The 13,703-nt window shown below is 41.9% G+C and overlaps 1 protein-coding gene across 1 annotated transcript in view; it reads right to left on the reverse strand.

Annotated features, from left to right (window-relative positions):
- Nucleotides 1-13,703, reverse strand: part of slc23a3 (solute carrier family 23 member 3) — a 119,400-nt gene that overhangs the window by 20,549 nt on the left and 85,148 nt on the right. The window contains exons 8-9 of the mRNA XM_039755065.1: nucleotides 4,359-4,464; nucleotides 4,044-4,211 (exon numbers count right to left, since the gene is read on the reverse strand). Of these exons, the coding sequence (XP_039610999.1) occupies nucleotides 4,044-4,211; nucleotides 4,359-4,464 (274 nt within the window). The remainder of the gene's footprint in view (nucleotides 1-4,043; nucleotides 4,212-4,358; nucleotides 4,465-13,703) is intronic.

A 13,703-nucleotide genomic window follows, 5' to 3' on the forward strand; every position in this document is an offset into this window, starting at 1 on the left:
GTCGATGATCGACTTTGTGGTCGTGTCGCCGGACTTGCGCCATATGTCTTGGACACTCGGGTGAAGAGAGGGGCGGAGCTGTCAACTGATCACCACCTGGTGGTGAGTTGGCTTCATGGTGGGGAAGATGCCGGTCAGACCTGGTAGGCCCAAACGTGTTGTGAGGGTCTGCTGGGAACGGCTGGCAGAGTCCCCTGTCAGAAGTAGCTTCAACTCCCACCTCCGCAGAACTTCAACCACGCCCCGAGGGAGGTGGGGACATTGAGTCCAATGGGCCATGTTCCGTGCCTCTATTGTTGAGGCGGCTGACCGGAGCTGTGGCCGCAAGGTGGTCGGTGCCTGTCGTGGCGGCAATCCCCAACCCGCTGGTGGACACCGCGTGAGGGATGCCGCCAAGCTGAAGAAGGAGTCCTATAGGACTTTTTGTCCTGTGGGTCTCTGGAGGCAGCTGATAGGTACCGCAGGCCAAGCGAACGCTGCTTCGTTGTTGCTGAGGCAAAACTCGGGCATGGGAGGAGTTTGGAGAGGCCATGGAGAACACTTTCGGACGGCTTCGAGGAGATTCTGGTCCACCGTCCGCGCCTCAGGAGGGGAAGCAGTGCAGTGTCAACACCGTATATGGTGGGATGGTGCGCTGCTGACCTCACTCGACGTGGGGTCGGTGGGAGGAGTACTTCAAGACCTCCTCAATCCCACTAACATGCCTTCCACGAGGAAGCAGAGCCTGGGGACTCTGAGGTGGGCTCTCCCATCTCTGGGACTGAAGTCACCGAGGTGGTCAAAAACTCCTTGGTGGCAGGGCCCCGGGTGGATGAGATACCGAGTTCCTTAAGGCTCTGGATGTTGTAGGACTGTCTTGGTTGACACGCCTCTGCAACATCGCATGGACATCGGGACAGTGCCTCTGGATTGGCAGACGGGGTGGTGGTCCCCTCTTTAAAAGGGGACCGGAGGGTGTGTTCCAACTATAGAGGGATCACACTCCTCAGCCTCCCTGGAAAAGTCTATTCGGGGTTCTGGAGAGGAGGGTCCGTCGGATAGTCAACCTCGGATTCAGGAGGAACAGTGTGGTTTTCGCCCTGGTCGCTGAACAGTGGACCAGCTCTTCACCCTTAGCAGAGTCCTGGAGGGTGCATGGGAGTTTGCCCGACCGGTCTACATGTGTTTTGTGGACTTGGAAAAGGCATTCGATTGTGTCCCTCGGGGAATCCTGTGGGGGGTGCTCCGGGAGTATGGGGTACCGGACCCCCTGATAAGAGCTGTTCGGTCTCTGTACAACCGTGTCAGAGCTTGGTCCGCATTGCCGCAGTAAGTCGAGCCCGTTTCCAGTGAGAGTTGGACTCCGCCAGGGCTGCCCTTTGTCACCGATTCTGTTCATAACTTTTATGGACAGAATTTCTAGGCGCAGCCAGGGTGTTGAAGGGGTCCGGTTTGGTGGACTCAGGATTGGGTCACTGCTTTTTGCAGATGATGTTGTCCTGTTTGCTTCATCAGGCCGTGATCTTCAGCTCTCTCTGGATCGGTTCGCAGCTGAGTGTGAAGCGGCTGGGATGAGAATCAGCACCTCCAAATCCGAGCATGGTCCTCAGCCGAAAAGGGTGGAGTGCCCTCTCAGGGTTGGAGGAGAGATCCTGCCCCAAGTGGAGGAGTTCAAGTATCTCGGGGTCTTGTTCACGAGTGAGGGAAGAATGGAGCGTGAGATCGACAGGCGGATCGGTGCGGCATCCGCAGTGATGCGGCTCTGCATCGGTCTGTCGTGGTGAAAAGGAGCTGAGCCGTAAGGCAAAGCTCTCAATTTACCAGTCGATCTACACTCCTACCCTCACCTATGGTCATGAGCTATGGGTAGTGTAGGGTATCAATTGATGTGTGTTAGTGGTGGAGGGTCTGTGACTAAAAATCACTATCAATATTATCCTATGAAAGGAGAAAAGCAACTGAAATAAGTTCACATCTAGCTATTAATTGTAGTTAAAAAAAATATTCAAATTTTATAAACAACTAAGAATAATAGCTTATTTATTATGTAACGAGAATACCAAATGTGGCAATTTCCTTAAAGATTATAATTCGAGTCGATTCACAGAAGCAAAATCAGCTCTTGGTATTTGTGATACAGTCAGTATCTTTATGCACTGCAGAAACTGTACAATATGGTGCAGTCCATGTTGCATACCCAGTTTTCTGGTTTTCTAAATCCATGCTATGTTTATATTACTTAGGGGAGCTACACATTTCTCACATAATTACTTTGTTCAGGCAGTGGCTGCGGGCTGACAACATCAGTTCATGACAATAATACACACACCTAAAGGATTAATAGGAACACCATACTAATACGGTGTTTGACCCCCTTTCGCCTTCAGAACTGCCTTAATTCTACATGGCATTGATTCAACAAGATGCTGAAAGCATTCTTTAGAAATGTTGGCCCATATTGATAGGATAGCAGCTTGCAGTTGATGGAGATTTGTGGGATGCACATCCAGGGCACGAAGTTCCCGTTCCACCAGATCCCAAAGATGCTCTATTGGGTTGAGATCTGGTGACTGTGGGGGCCATTTTAGTACAGTGAACTCATTGTCATGTTCAAGAAACCAATTTGAAATGATTCGAGCTTTGTGACATGGTGCATTATCCTGCTGGAAGTAGCCATCAGAGGATGGGTACATAGTGGTCATGAAGGGATGGACATGGTCAGAAACAATGCTCAGGTAGCCCGTGGCATTTAAACGATGCCCAATTGGTCCTAAGGGGCCTAAAGTGTGCCAAGAAAACATCCCCCACACCATTACACCACCACCACCAGCCTGCACAGTGGTAACAAGGCATGATGGATCCATGTTCTCATTCTGTTTACGCCAAATTCTGACTCTACCATTTGAATGTCTCAACAGAAATCGAGACTCATCAGACCAGGCAACATTTTTCCAGTCTTCAACTGTCCAATTTTGGTGAGCTCGTGCAAATTGTAGCCTCTTTTTTCTGTTTGTAGTGGAGATGAGTGGTACCCGGTGGGGTCTTCTGCTGTTGTAGCCTATCCGCCTCAAGGTTGTGCGTGTTGTGGCTTCACAAATGCTTTGCTGCATACCTCGGTTGTAACGAGTGGTTATTTCAGTTAAAGTTGCTCTTCTATCAGCTTGAATCAGTCGGCCCATTCTCCTCTGACCTCTAGCATCAACAAGGCATTTTCGCCCACAGGACTGCCGCATACTGGATGTTTTTCCCTTTTCACACCATTCTTTGTAAACCCTAGAAATGGTTGTGCGTGAAAATCCCAGTAACTGAGCAGATTGTGAAATACTCAGACCGGCCCGTCTGGCACCAACAACCATGCCATGCTCAAAATTGCTTAAATCACCTTTCTTTCCCATTCTGACATTCAGTTTGGAGTTCAGGAGATTGTCTTGACCAGGACCACACCCCTAAATGCATTGAAGCAACTGCCATGTGATTGGTTGATTAGATAATTGCATTAATGAGAAATTGAACAGGTGTTCCTAATAATCCTTTAGGTGAGTGTAATCTTCAATCAGTTCAGTCTTACTGTATATACGTTTACATAATTGCTTTCCTTCTATGATGCCAGGGATGCCCACAGCTGGTATAACATCCTGGAACCCAGGACATCCACAGTCATAGTCCAAAGATTGACAGGGCAATGTGGACAGACAGCCACAAGTTCAAGCACAACCCTGGGTTAATAATTCAGTACTTTTCATAAAAAAAGTCTTTAGCATGAGAAAGGTGCTATATAAATAAAATGTTATTATTAACTGGATGATAGAAACCCACAAATGCTACTAATCATAATTTCACTTTCAAATGAATGATTCTTTACCTTGGCCATCCAGTGCCAATACTAGGCAGCTTTCCATAACCATTCTTTGACTACTGCTATGTTGTCTAGCAAACCTGAAGAGATTTCCCATTATACCTGGCCTTGGAAGGTAGACTGCATCAATGTAAAGATAGCACTTCATTTTTGTGATTGCAGCTTTAATCTCTATGTAGCTGGCTGTAATATGCAAGGTACCATTTACCTGTAGAAATAAAGTTTTTGTGACTAGAGAACCATCGAGGAGCCAGCAGAGCCATGAACATAGAAAAGCCAATGCTGAAGATGTTCCGGCCAGAGTCCATGTCAGTATACTGAAAATAGGTGATTCCAGTTGCCACAGCAATAGCATGAGTGATGCTTAAAATCCCCCCTAAAAATAAATAGAAAACAAAATATTTAAAAATAAAAATGAGAAAGGATCCACTTTAAACGCTTATTATTCAGAACATCATTTTTTTTTTATTTTTTATTTTTTTAAATCAGTGGTTGAACAGACATTGGCAAAGCTAGAAATTACCATGAACAGAGAAGGGAATGTAAGTCAGCAGGTGGGTCAGTCTAGGAGAGACGCCAAGCAGCAAACATATGATGGCCGACACCTGCACAACATCTCTGGAGCAACACTGAATGAAAAAGAAAAATAGAATGACATATCAATGAAGAACTGTGTGAAAACCAAATTTAAAAGTGTGTGAGTACAGTAATATACACACACCCTAATGTTATACAAATAAAACCCTCTCGTTGATTTAACAGGCTCCAGAATTAGTCATTTGGTAATGCCTCTTCGTCTGTTAATAATGTAAATATCACATACAGCATTTGTAACAAAACATACCTAGTAATATCCATCCTGCTACTGTATATCCTAACTACAGGGTCACGGGGGTCTGCTGGAGCCAATCCCAGCCAACACAGCAAACAAACCCTGGGCAGGGCTGCAGCCCACCACAGGATCACCAATGCACTTAACATGCATGTCTTTGGACTGTGGGAGGAAACCCACGCAGACACAGGGAGAACATGCAAACTCCATGCAGGGAGGACCCGGGAAGCGAACCCAGGTCTCCTAACTGCAAGGCAGCAGCACCACCATGCTGCCCAAATTAAAAATATGCATAAGACAAATCTATTTTGTACCAGACAAAAAAAAAAAAACTAAACAAGACAACTGACCAGAGTCAAACAGACTAGTAAAAATGATGTAGATACCACTAGTAAGTGAAAGAGTTGAAGAGCCAAAACTTGGTGTCATCAGAATTGTTTTTGTCTTCAAACTTGATCACCAATTAGCTTAGAGGAGACGGGGACTTTGCCAGTTTTATAGGACAAAAAAATGAAAGCTTGCCATGTGTTCAGGAGTCCACTTTTATATTTGGTGGTCTATTGTTTCACGATTGGTACCCAGTGGCAAGTTGTGAATTACTTTAACCTTATAGCTCAGAAAGCTGCTGTGCATCTTTTTAAGGTGGCTTTTTAGATTTCAATGCTTTTTAATTATTATTTAATTATTTAGTAACTGCTATAATGATTATTGGACTAGTGGGAGACTAGTATGGATGCAGATGTGAAAACACAGACAGTCTCTCAACACAATGTAACATAAAACACTAATGATTATAACATGATTTATTTGTAGTTGGTGGACTTAATGCATTGTAAAAAATATTTTATGCTATGCAAGATGTACAACTTCATTTCATATACAGTAGTCATCTTTTTGTATCACAATATTTGCAAAGCTTGGGGAGACACACATTTCTTGTTACTCTGGTACTGCATGTTTAGCAAGTTATTCTTTGATGGCTGAAGATATGGTACTGCATGCATATAGCTCAGTCTCTTGTGTTTCACTTTTCCGTCTGCCTTGTGCCGGCAACACATATACAGAACAACACTGGAACAGATTGTAGTAAGATGCTGCATTTGTCTATTTCCTGTTTGTTTTCAGGTAGGCTACACGCAATTATGATACAGTTCATGTTCTAAAGTGTTTTCTATTACTTTATGTGATGTATGTTCTAATATTAACTAGATTAATGATTGCTTGATGATTTGTAATGACAGTGAAGATGCTTTAAAGCAGTTTGCAATCTGCTGTTGATTTTTTTTTATGCTAACTTTTTCTTTAGGGTAACTGTAGTATATAAAGCAGAAATAAAGCAAATTAAACTAAAATGGTAGTCTGGTAAACAACTTGCTTAAATTTATCAATCATTTTCACTGTGCAGAAATGCTGCCAGGCTTTGCTCCAGTGAAATGTCATTACAGATCGGACTTAGTAGTCATAAAAATGGATACATGTAAAAATGCTGTTTATAGTTTGCTAATTTAGTACCATGTAGTGTTTAATACTTTAAAAACTGTTGAAAACTCTGAATATTAATGTGGGTTTGTTTTTCCAGGTGGCCTTTTCCATATGCAGACAGTATATTTACCTTGAAACTGGCAAGCAGATTTAGAATTAGAATATTTTCTGTCAGAGAAATCACACATCAGGTTTAGCCACAAATATCAAGAAAGGTGCACTTAGAAAAACTTTCTGATCAGCATTAGATTCGGGTGAAAATCTCTTTCATGAATAAAAAAGTATATACAGTATTGTTTTGTTTTTCTTTTCTTCATATTTTTCTTTTGTTCTCTTTGGATTTATTATGAACTGAGTCATTCTATCTGTTATGCTGTTATTGTTTCTTTTATCGAGTAGTGTAAAGTTGTTAAGAAAATACATACAGTAAATCGTTACAGTTTTTAAAATGTTGATTAAATATGGACAAAACACTCAGAAAGCAGCAGACAACATTTCAGGTTTTGAGTCTGTGTTATGGAGTGTGCAAGCATCATAGACACTATATGTAAAAGAAAGCTGCAACTTTCCTTGTCTATAAGATGTTCGGACAAGCTGTGATGAACTGTATATGAACTTGAACTTTTATTTTGCTTTTAATATTCATAGAATATTTCACTCATTACATATAACTTAGAAGATCTCATGATTTATATATGTAATGTGCCTGAGAATCTTGTATGAAACTGACCAATTTAGTTTACATCCACACTACTACTGCTTCATATAGAAACACAGAGATTAGTTTCTGTTCTTGCCTTTCGTCCACACTACCCCAATGTTTTACCAATCAAAAACAAAAACTTTTGAAAATGCTCTCCAGAGATGTATACGTTTGAAAACACTGATTCAGCATTGCAATGTGGATGGATGAGAACGTACAGTTTTAAAAACACAGACTCTTAACAGCGCGCTGATTTGCTTATGATTATTATGTAGCCCATCCCTGATTGGATCCTGCTCATTACAATGTCTCATTCCCTGATTGGTCACCCTTCATGGAAGAAAAACATATTCCAAAATGGCAGCTATGGCACTTGTTGCTTACTTGTATGCATCTAAAATTATGTTTTAGCTTGAAGGCTACATAAAGTACACATGCAAAAGGCAAATACTGGAATAATTCGTTCCAAAACTCTGGTCGTAACCCGATTTGGTCATGACCCGAGGTCATTTCCCCAATAGGATTGTATGTAAATACAATTTATCCGTTCCAAACTGTACAAACTGTATGCAAATATATTTTCTTTAAAGATTTTTAAGCACAAAAATAGTTAATTATACCATAGACTGCACAGTGTAATAGTAAACTAATGCCAAAGCATTGAATAACACTGAGACAAACACCCAAGCTCCCTGCTCAGCTGCACGCGCAGGCTCGCTCGCTCTCAGAGTGATGCACAAAGAACAATGTACAGTAAAGGGAGTAACTGAACACATGCACAAACCGAAAGGAAAACTGACTTGTTCATATACCGAGCGTGTGAGCGTGAACAGATGCAAAAGTTTGGTGAACTTTGTGGTCGTAACCCGATTTTTACATGTTCCGAGACGTTCGTAAACTGAGGTTTTGCCATAAAACCTGTGGCCACTGGCATTACCACCCCTTTAAGTGTAGGCAAACATTTACAAAATATTTTTGTACATGATGTGAAAATGCTAGTATGGACAGAGATCATTTTGGGTTAAAAACACCATTTTTAAATCAAAAAATAGTTGTGGACCTAGCCTAACAGATTTTGTGAGAAAGGTAAGAGATGGACTACTAATTAAAGTTTGTTTCAGCAAAACTATCAATTATTAGAACCATTAATGCATTATCAGTGAGTATCTTCACCTGGTGTGAATATATATGCAAAGCTGACTCACTCACTCATCAACAAAAAAAACTATTTCTTGTTTAATGAACAAGCTGAAAATTGGCATGATCTAGGGAAATGGGTATCCAATAAGAAATAACATTATGATATGTCAAAATTCTGAATTAACCCCTCCCCTGACAATTGAAAAACTGCCTTGACAGATCGACTTCATTGAAATTTGGTGACATTATAGAAAAAAGAAAATTAGCATGTTTTTTTAATTTGTTGAGAATTTTTTTGCCAATATTTATTTAAAAGTGATGAGCGAACTCCACGGTGTTCACTTCGCCTCAAGTTCGGAGAAACGTTTTCAAATTTTGACAAATTGAGCAAAATGCACTGAAAGTCAATGGGGAAGGACTAACTAGATTTGACTGGATCATAATGGTGCAGTCATCTTTACAGTGTTCCTAAGGGCTAAGGAAATGTTTGCCAACTATACTGAACCAATTATTGTGGCCAAAAAGGTGACCTGAGCTGTGCAGCAGGAGTGCCAACCTCTGCACCATCATGCCTCTGTAAAAGCAAAGAAGAAAGAACTCAGTCAGAGACAAGCAATCATGCATTTCATCAAAACAAGCCAGAAATTCTGAAATTGTAGTCAGAAAAATGACATAGGTCTTTTAAAGGCAGAAAATTCAAAGTGGCATGCAATGATTGAAGCTGCTGGCTTGTTTTATATTTTGTAGTCACACTGAAGGCTCTCCAAACTGTCTCTGCTGATGCTTTGCACTTTTTCTTCTATCAAAAAGATATAAATGTCTTTGAACTAGTAACAAATCTTTCAATATTATTATTATTATTATTATTATTTCTTCTTAGGAGCAGCATGGTGAAGAGTGGGTAGAGCTGCTGCCTCGCAGTTAGGAGACCTGGGTTCGCTTCCCGGGTCCTCCCTGTGTGGAGTTTGCATGTTCTCCCCGTGTCTGCATGGGTTTCCTCCGGGTACTCTGAACTCCCACAGTCCAAAGACATGCAGGTTAGGTGCATTGGTGATCCTAAACTGTCCCGTGGGTGTGTGTGTATGTGTGTCCTGTGGTGGGCTGGCACCCTGCCCGGGTTTGTTTCCTGCTTTGCACCCTGTGTTGGCTTGGATTGGCTCCAACAGACCCCCGTGGCACTGTAGTTAGGATATAGCGGGTTGGATAATGGATGGATGGATGTGTTTGGAGGGGGAGTCAGGGTCCCGCAACGTTTGTTTTTTTATCTCCACATGACTAATTATGCATGCATATGGCATGCTCCTCCTTGTCTTATACTGACCGATTGACCTGCACATTTGATGAAAAGCAGAGTTAACTCATTCTTATGCTGTATATGTTTTATTAAAATAAAATTTTGCGAACCTGAATTATTTAATCATCTGTTCTACCACTATAGTTTTCCAACTTGCAGTGAAAACTCAGGGGTTGCTGGCAGTCACCATAAAAAAACTCAAACTGTTCCATGCTAATCAAACTAGTCTGATGCTGAGGTGTCACCCGTTGCATGGCTGCACTTAGATCCTAATTTGGGAGCCTGAGGTGATTCGTTGTGTGGTGGGTGTGGCAACACGTTGTATCAGTGCATGCTCCCAACCTCTCCTCTACCACTACGTCCCATAGATTCTGTAATGCAAATGATTAGCACTGTATACCCGGGGTCCTATCCAATGTTGGCTGTTATAACTCTGGAAAGCATTATGGGTCACTTGTGAAAAAAGTTCTCTTAAACCAGCTGAATCATCAGTAAATAATTCGACAAACAAGGGTGAACATGAACGCTGCAGGTTCACTGCGAGTAACGCTTTGGCGAATTCACTGATCAACACTATTCATTAATATTATGCTAACTTACATGCTCTGTGCTGTGCTGACAGTGGGCCTTATGCACATAATGGCAGAAGGAATTGATGGGCTACATGAATAGCACCACTAAACCACTGGAAAAATAGTTGTTCTGAAATGGAAAAAGAAAGTTAATTGAAACTCAAGGAAGATGCAAAGGTCAATGGTTAGCAAGTGCTGTTTTTTGCTGTTGAATACTGGCATTCTCAGATAAATACTGGCTGTCATCTTGGTATACATTTCGCTCTGTCGACCATCAGCCTCTGGTCTCAACCCTAAAAACCAATCCTGCTCTTCGATCACCGTGCTGCAATCTCCAAAGGAGAAACATCAGTCTTATATAGCAGCACTTGAATTTCAAATAGGAAAGCCACAGAAATTGTGTTGTGAAGCTCGAGGCCACTGCTCAGCACTTCTTGGGTTTTACATTGATACAACAGTATGACATGTATGGTACCGACATTAATTGATATCCACTTCAAGCACTGCTTTGCATGAATATACACATCAGTAGACTTTAAAGGGAGAATACATACAGCTGCCAAAGAACATAAAAAGAAATGCTGTACTTGAGTCAATGGCATGTATAAATGAAAATCGTTAACATTTAATAATAATAAAATACACTCAAATCTCACATTATTCCAACTCATTACATGTTTCATTTAAAAAGAATACACTTTCCTTTGAAATTGTGCTTTACAATGACCATCAGCAAAAGCCAGGTCAGTATGCATCATTTACCCGGGGTAAAGATGGCAGCAGAATGTGCTATGGGAAGAAAACAAGCCAGCAGAGATAGTTCAATGCTCTGGGCAATGTTCTGCTGGAGGACCTTGAGTCCTGGCATTTATGTGGATGTTACTTTGACATGTATCACCTACATAAAAATTGTGGCAGACCACGTACACCCCTGTAGAGATTCTGTCAGGCTTAGATTTACACCGTTCTAAAACAGTGATTTGTTTAGTTTATTTCAGGGACCCCAGGAATGCCCTCCCCTCATCTCCATGGCCTGGCACACTCATAAACAAAGGCACAAATTAATTTATAATAAAGAATATATTGAACAAATAAAGACGGTTAAAAACAATTTTTAAATAAAAAACACACATGCAAAAGCCCACCCAATTTCCTCAAAAGTGATAATTACTTCATGAACAGAAATATTAACAAAACCAGACAAAATACTGTACACCAAATGATTAACAATAAACACTCATGAAAGAAGTCCAAACACAATCCAGTACAACAAATGTAGATGATGATAGTGAATGGAACAGCCTTCGGATTAAAATGTAAAGTGTTGTCTTCCTGGAACATCAATGTGAGTGATTTGTAGTGATTGGGAGCTCCCCAGACGAAAACATTTTCCAATCCAGACAAAACCATGCGTACAATCAGGCACATGACAAGAACTGAAATCCAGGGAAACTGTAATCCCGTATAATATTTGTAATCCAGTTTAGGGTGAAGCTTTGCATAATGAATGGTCTACAGCACTGGGCAACTTTTTAAATAAATAATCTGGTCCTGGTAACATGCTGGTTTGGGGTTGGGTGCAGGTGTGCAATAGCACTTTGCTCCAGGACTGGTTGGGGTGCCTGGCTGGACGTGCAAACATATGCAAAAACAAGCGACAGTCAGGTGCCTCATTATTGCCTTACTGTGGTATAGCAGGTCCATGGCTTAACGATATGTGACCAATTTTAAATAAATAATCACGATCTGAGAAAGTGCAGGCTACAATCTGGTGCAGGTGTGCGTGAGTGCGTTTCGCTTTGTGGTTAATTGTGGAACTGGCTGATCGCACCACAAACGTGCAGGGGTGGGCGGATCAGTCAGGTACCTCAATGATGCTGTGGAGGTAGTGGATCCTTGCACCTGTATCCAATTAGGCAGCAGAGAATAAAGGAGCATGCACAGGACAGGAGAGGAAAAGAAACAAAAAGGCAGAGAAGTTTGGACGGGAAATAAATGAAGAAAGAGCAGAGATGCAGATCATCATCAGAAGAAGAGGCAGGACAAGTCAGCCAGCTGTTGTGTGAAAGGCAGTGTGGTTAATGGCCCAGCAAAGCATCGAGGCTATGGGGCAGATCGTGTCCACTGATTATTTCTTGAGAAATGGGTGCGATTGAAAGGGAGCCCTACCCCAGGGATACGAGGTGCACCAGGGGAGTGAGAAGAAAGATGGGAGGACAACCGACCTAGAGCAGTCTGGCCAGCGCCACTTGGAGACAGCTAAGACAGGAGTTGGGTAATGAGGGCCGCGGCTGCTAGTGTCTTCGCCGGCTGAGCAAGCAATGGGAGAGCCAGGGAGATGAAAATGGATTTGGGCAAGGCTCGTCTAACAAAATATGAAGGACCCAATGACTGTTGGTTTTACTCTTCTTTATAATTCTGATTTTTTTTTTTGATCTCACAAAAAGTCATCATTTTTTTGGATTATTTATTTATTTATAGAAATTGCAGTGCACTTAACTTTGGAGGCTGATTGCTTTGTTTGTAATAAAATCACTGTCTCACTTTTGCACCCTTGCTATGTGTGTGTACTCATTTGCTAGGCTCATCCCTCAGGTACATACAAGAGGATCCCGGAAGGACCCTGTAGTGTGGGGCTAACCCGCACTATCACACTCACATCCCTCCAACAACCCCTGCATAAGGCCCAGTGCTGCCTGATAGCTCAGTGCTTCCAGGTTTGCTGGGAATTGCAGTCCATATTAATTAACGCTACTATACTCTGTAATCGCAGCAGCATTCCCTAATGGCAGTGTCCTCTTTCAGTTTGATAATGCACTCAACCAAACTAAAAAAAACTGTTCAGGAATGGTTTGAAGAACACATGACAAAGAGTTCATGGTGTTGACTTGGGTTCCATATTCCCCAGATCTCAATCCAATTGAGTATCTGTGGGATGTGCTGGATAGACAAGAATGATCCATGGAGGCTCTACTTCACAACTTACAGAACTTAAAGGATCTATTGCTAACATCTTTGTGCCCGATGCCACAGGACACCTTCAGAGGTCTTGTGGAGTGCTGTTTTGATGGTATGAGGGGGACATACACAATATTAGGCAGATGGTTTTAATGCTGTGGTAGTGTATATGTTAATAAGTGTTTCTTTGATTTAAAACTATTACAGTATATCTTGTCTGCACACCTTGGGCAACTGACGTAATAACACTGCACAACAATTTTTTTGAAAAGTTTTGTTTTGCTGATTGTGACAGGTAACCATTAGGAATGCACAAATATAGTTTTGGTTTTACTGCATCACGTAGGAACTCTGAAAATTAGACATTTATATGTTTACTGACAATAACGTATTTAGTCACATGTTTTGCATAAGCTATTAAATTCAAGAGAATTAGAAGTGTTTTGCTCCAGATTTTCTTTTGTATTGTAAGTCTGGTGCTTCACGTTGCAGTGTCTAACAGTAGTCAGCAAGCACTGACGGATTCCCATTGCCCTGGTATCGTTTCTCCATCGTACCAATGTCCTGGTGAAATCTTTCACCGTGTTCATCACTGACAGCACCGAGATTTGTGGGGAAGAAGTCCAAGTGGAGGAAATAAATCTTGAGTGACATGCTGCAGTTCATTTTCTTGTATGCTTTGAGAAGTTTGTCTACCAGCTGAATGTACTTTGGGGCTCCGTAATTGCCCAGAAAAGTGTCAACTACGTCTTTGAAGGCTTTCAGGCATTTTTTTCCAGCCCAACTAACAGATCTTCAAAACTTCTGATCTGGGGGCCAACAAAAATGCCCTCTTTGATCTTGGCGTCAGTTATTCTTGGGAACATCTGTCTTAAATAACGAAAACC

This window comes from Polypterus senegalus, chromosome 6 (assembly GCF_016835505.1).
Source record: "Polypterus senegalus isolate Bchr_013 chromosome 6, ASM1683550v1, whole genome shotgun sequence".
NCBI lineage: Eukaryota > Metazoa > Chordata > Cladistia > Polypteriformes > Polypteridae > Polypterus > Polypterus senegalus.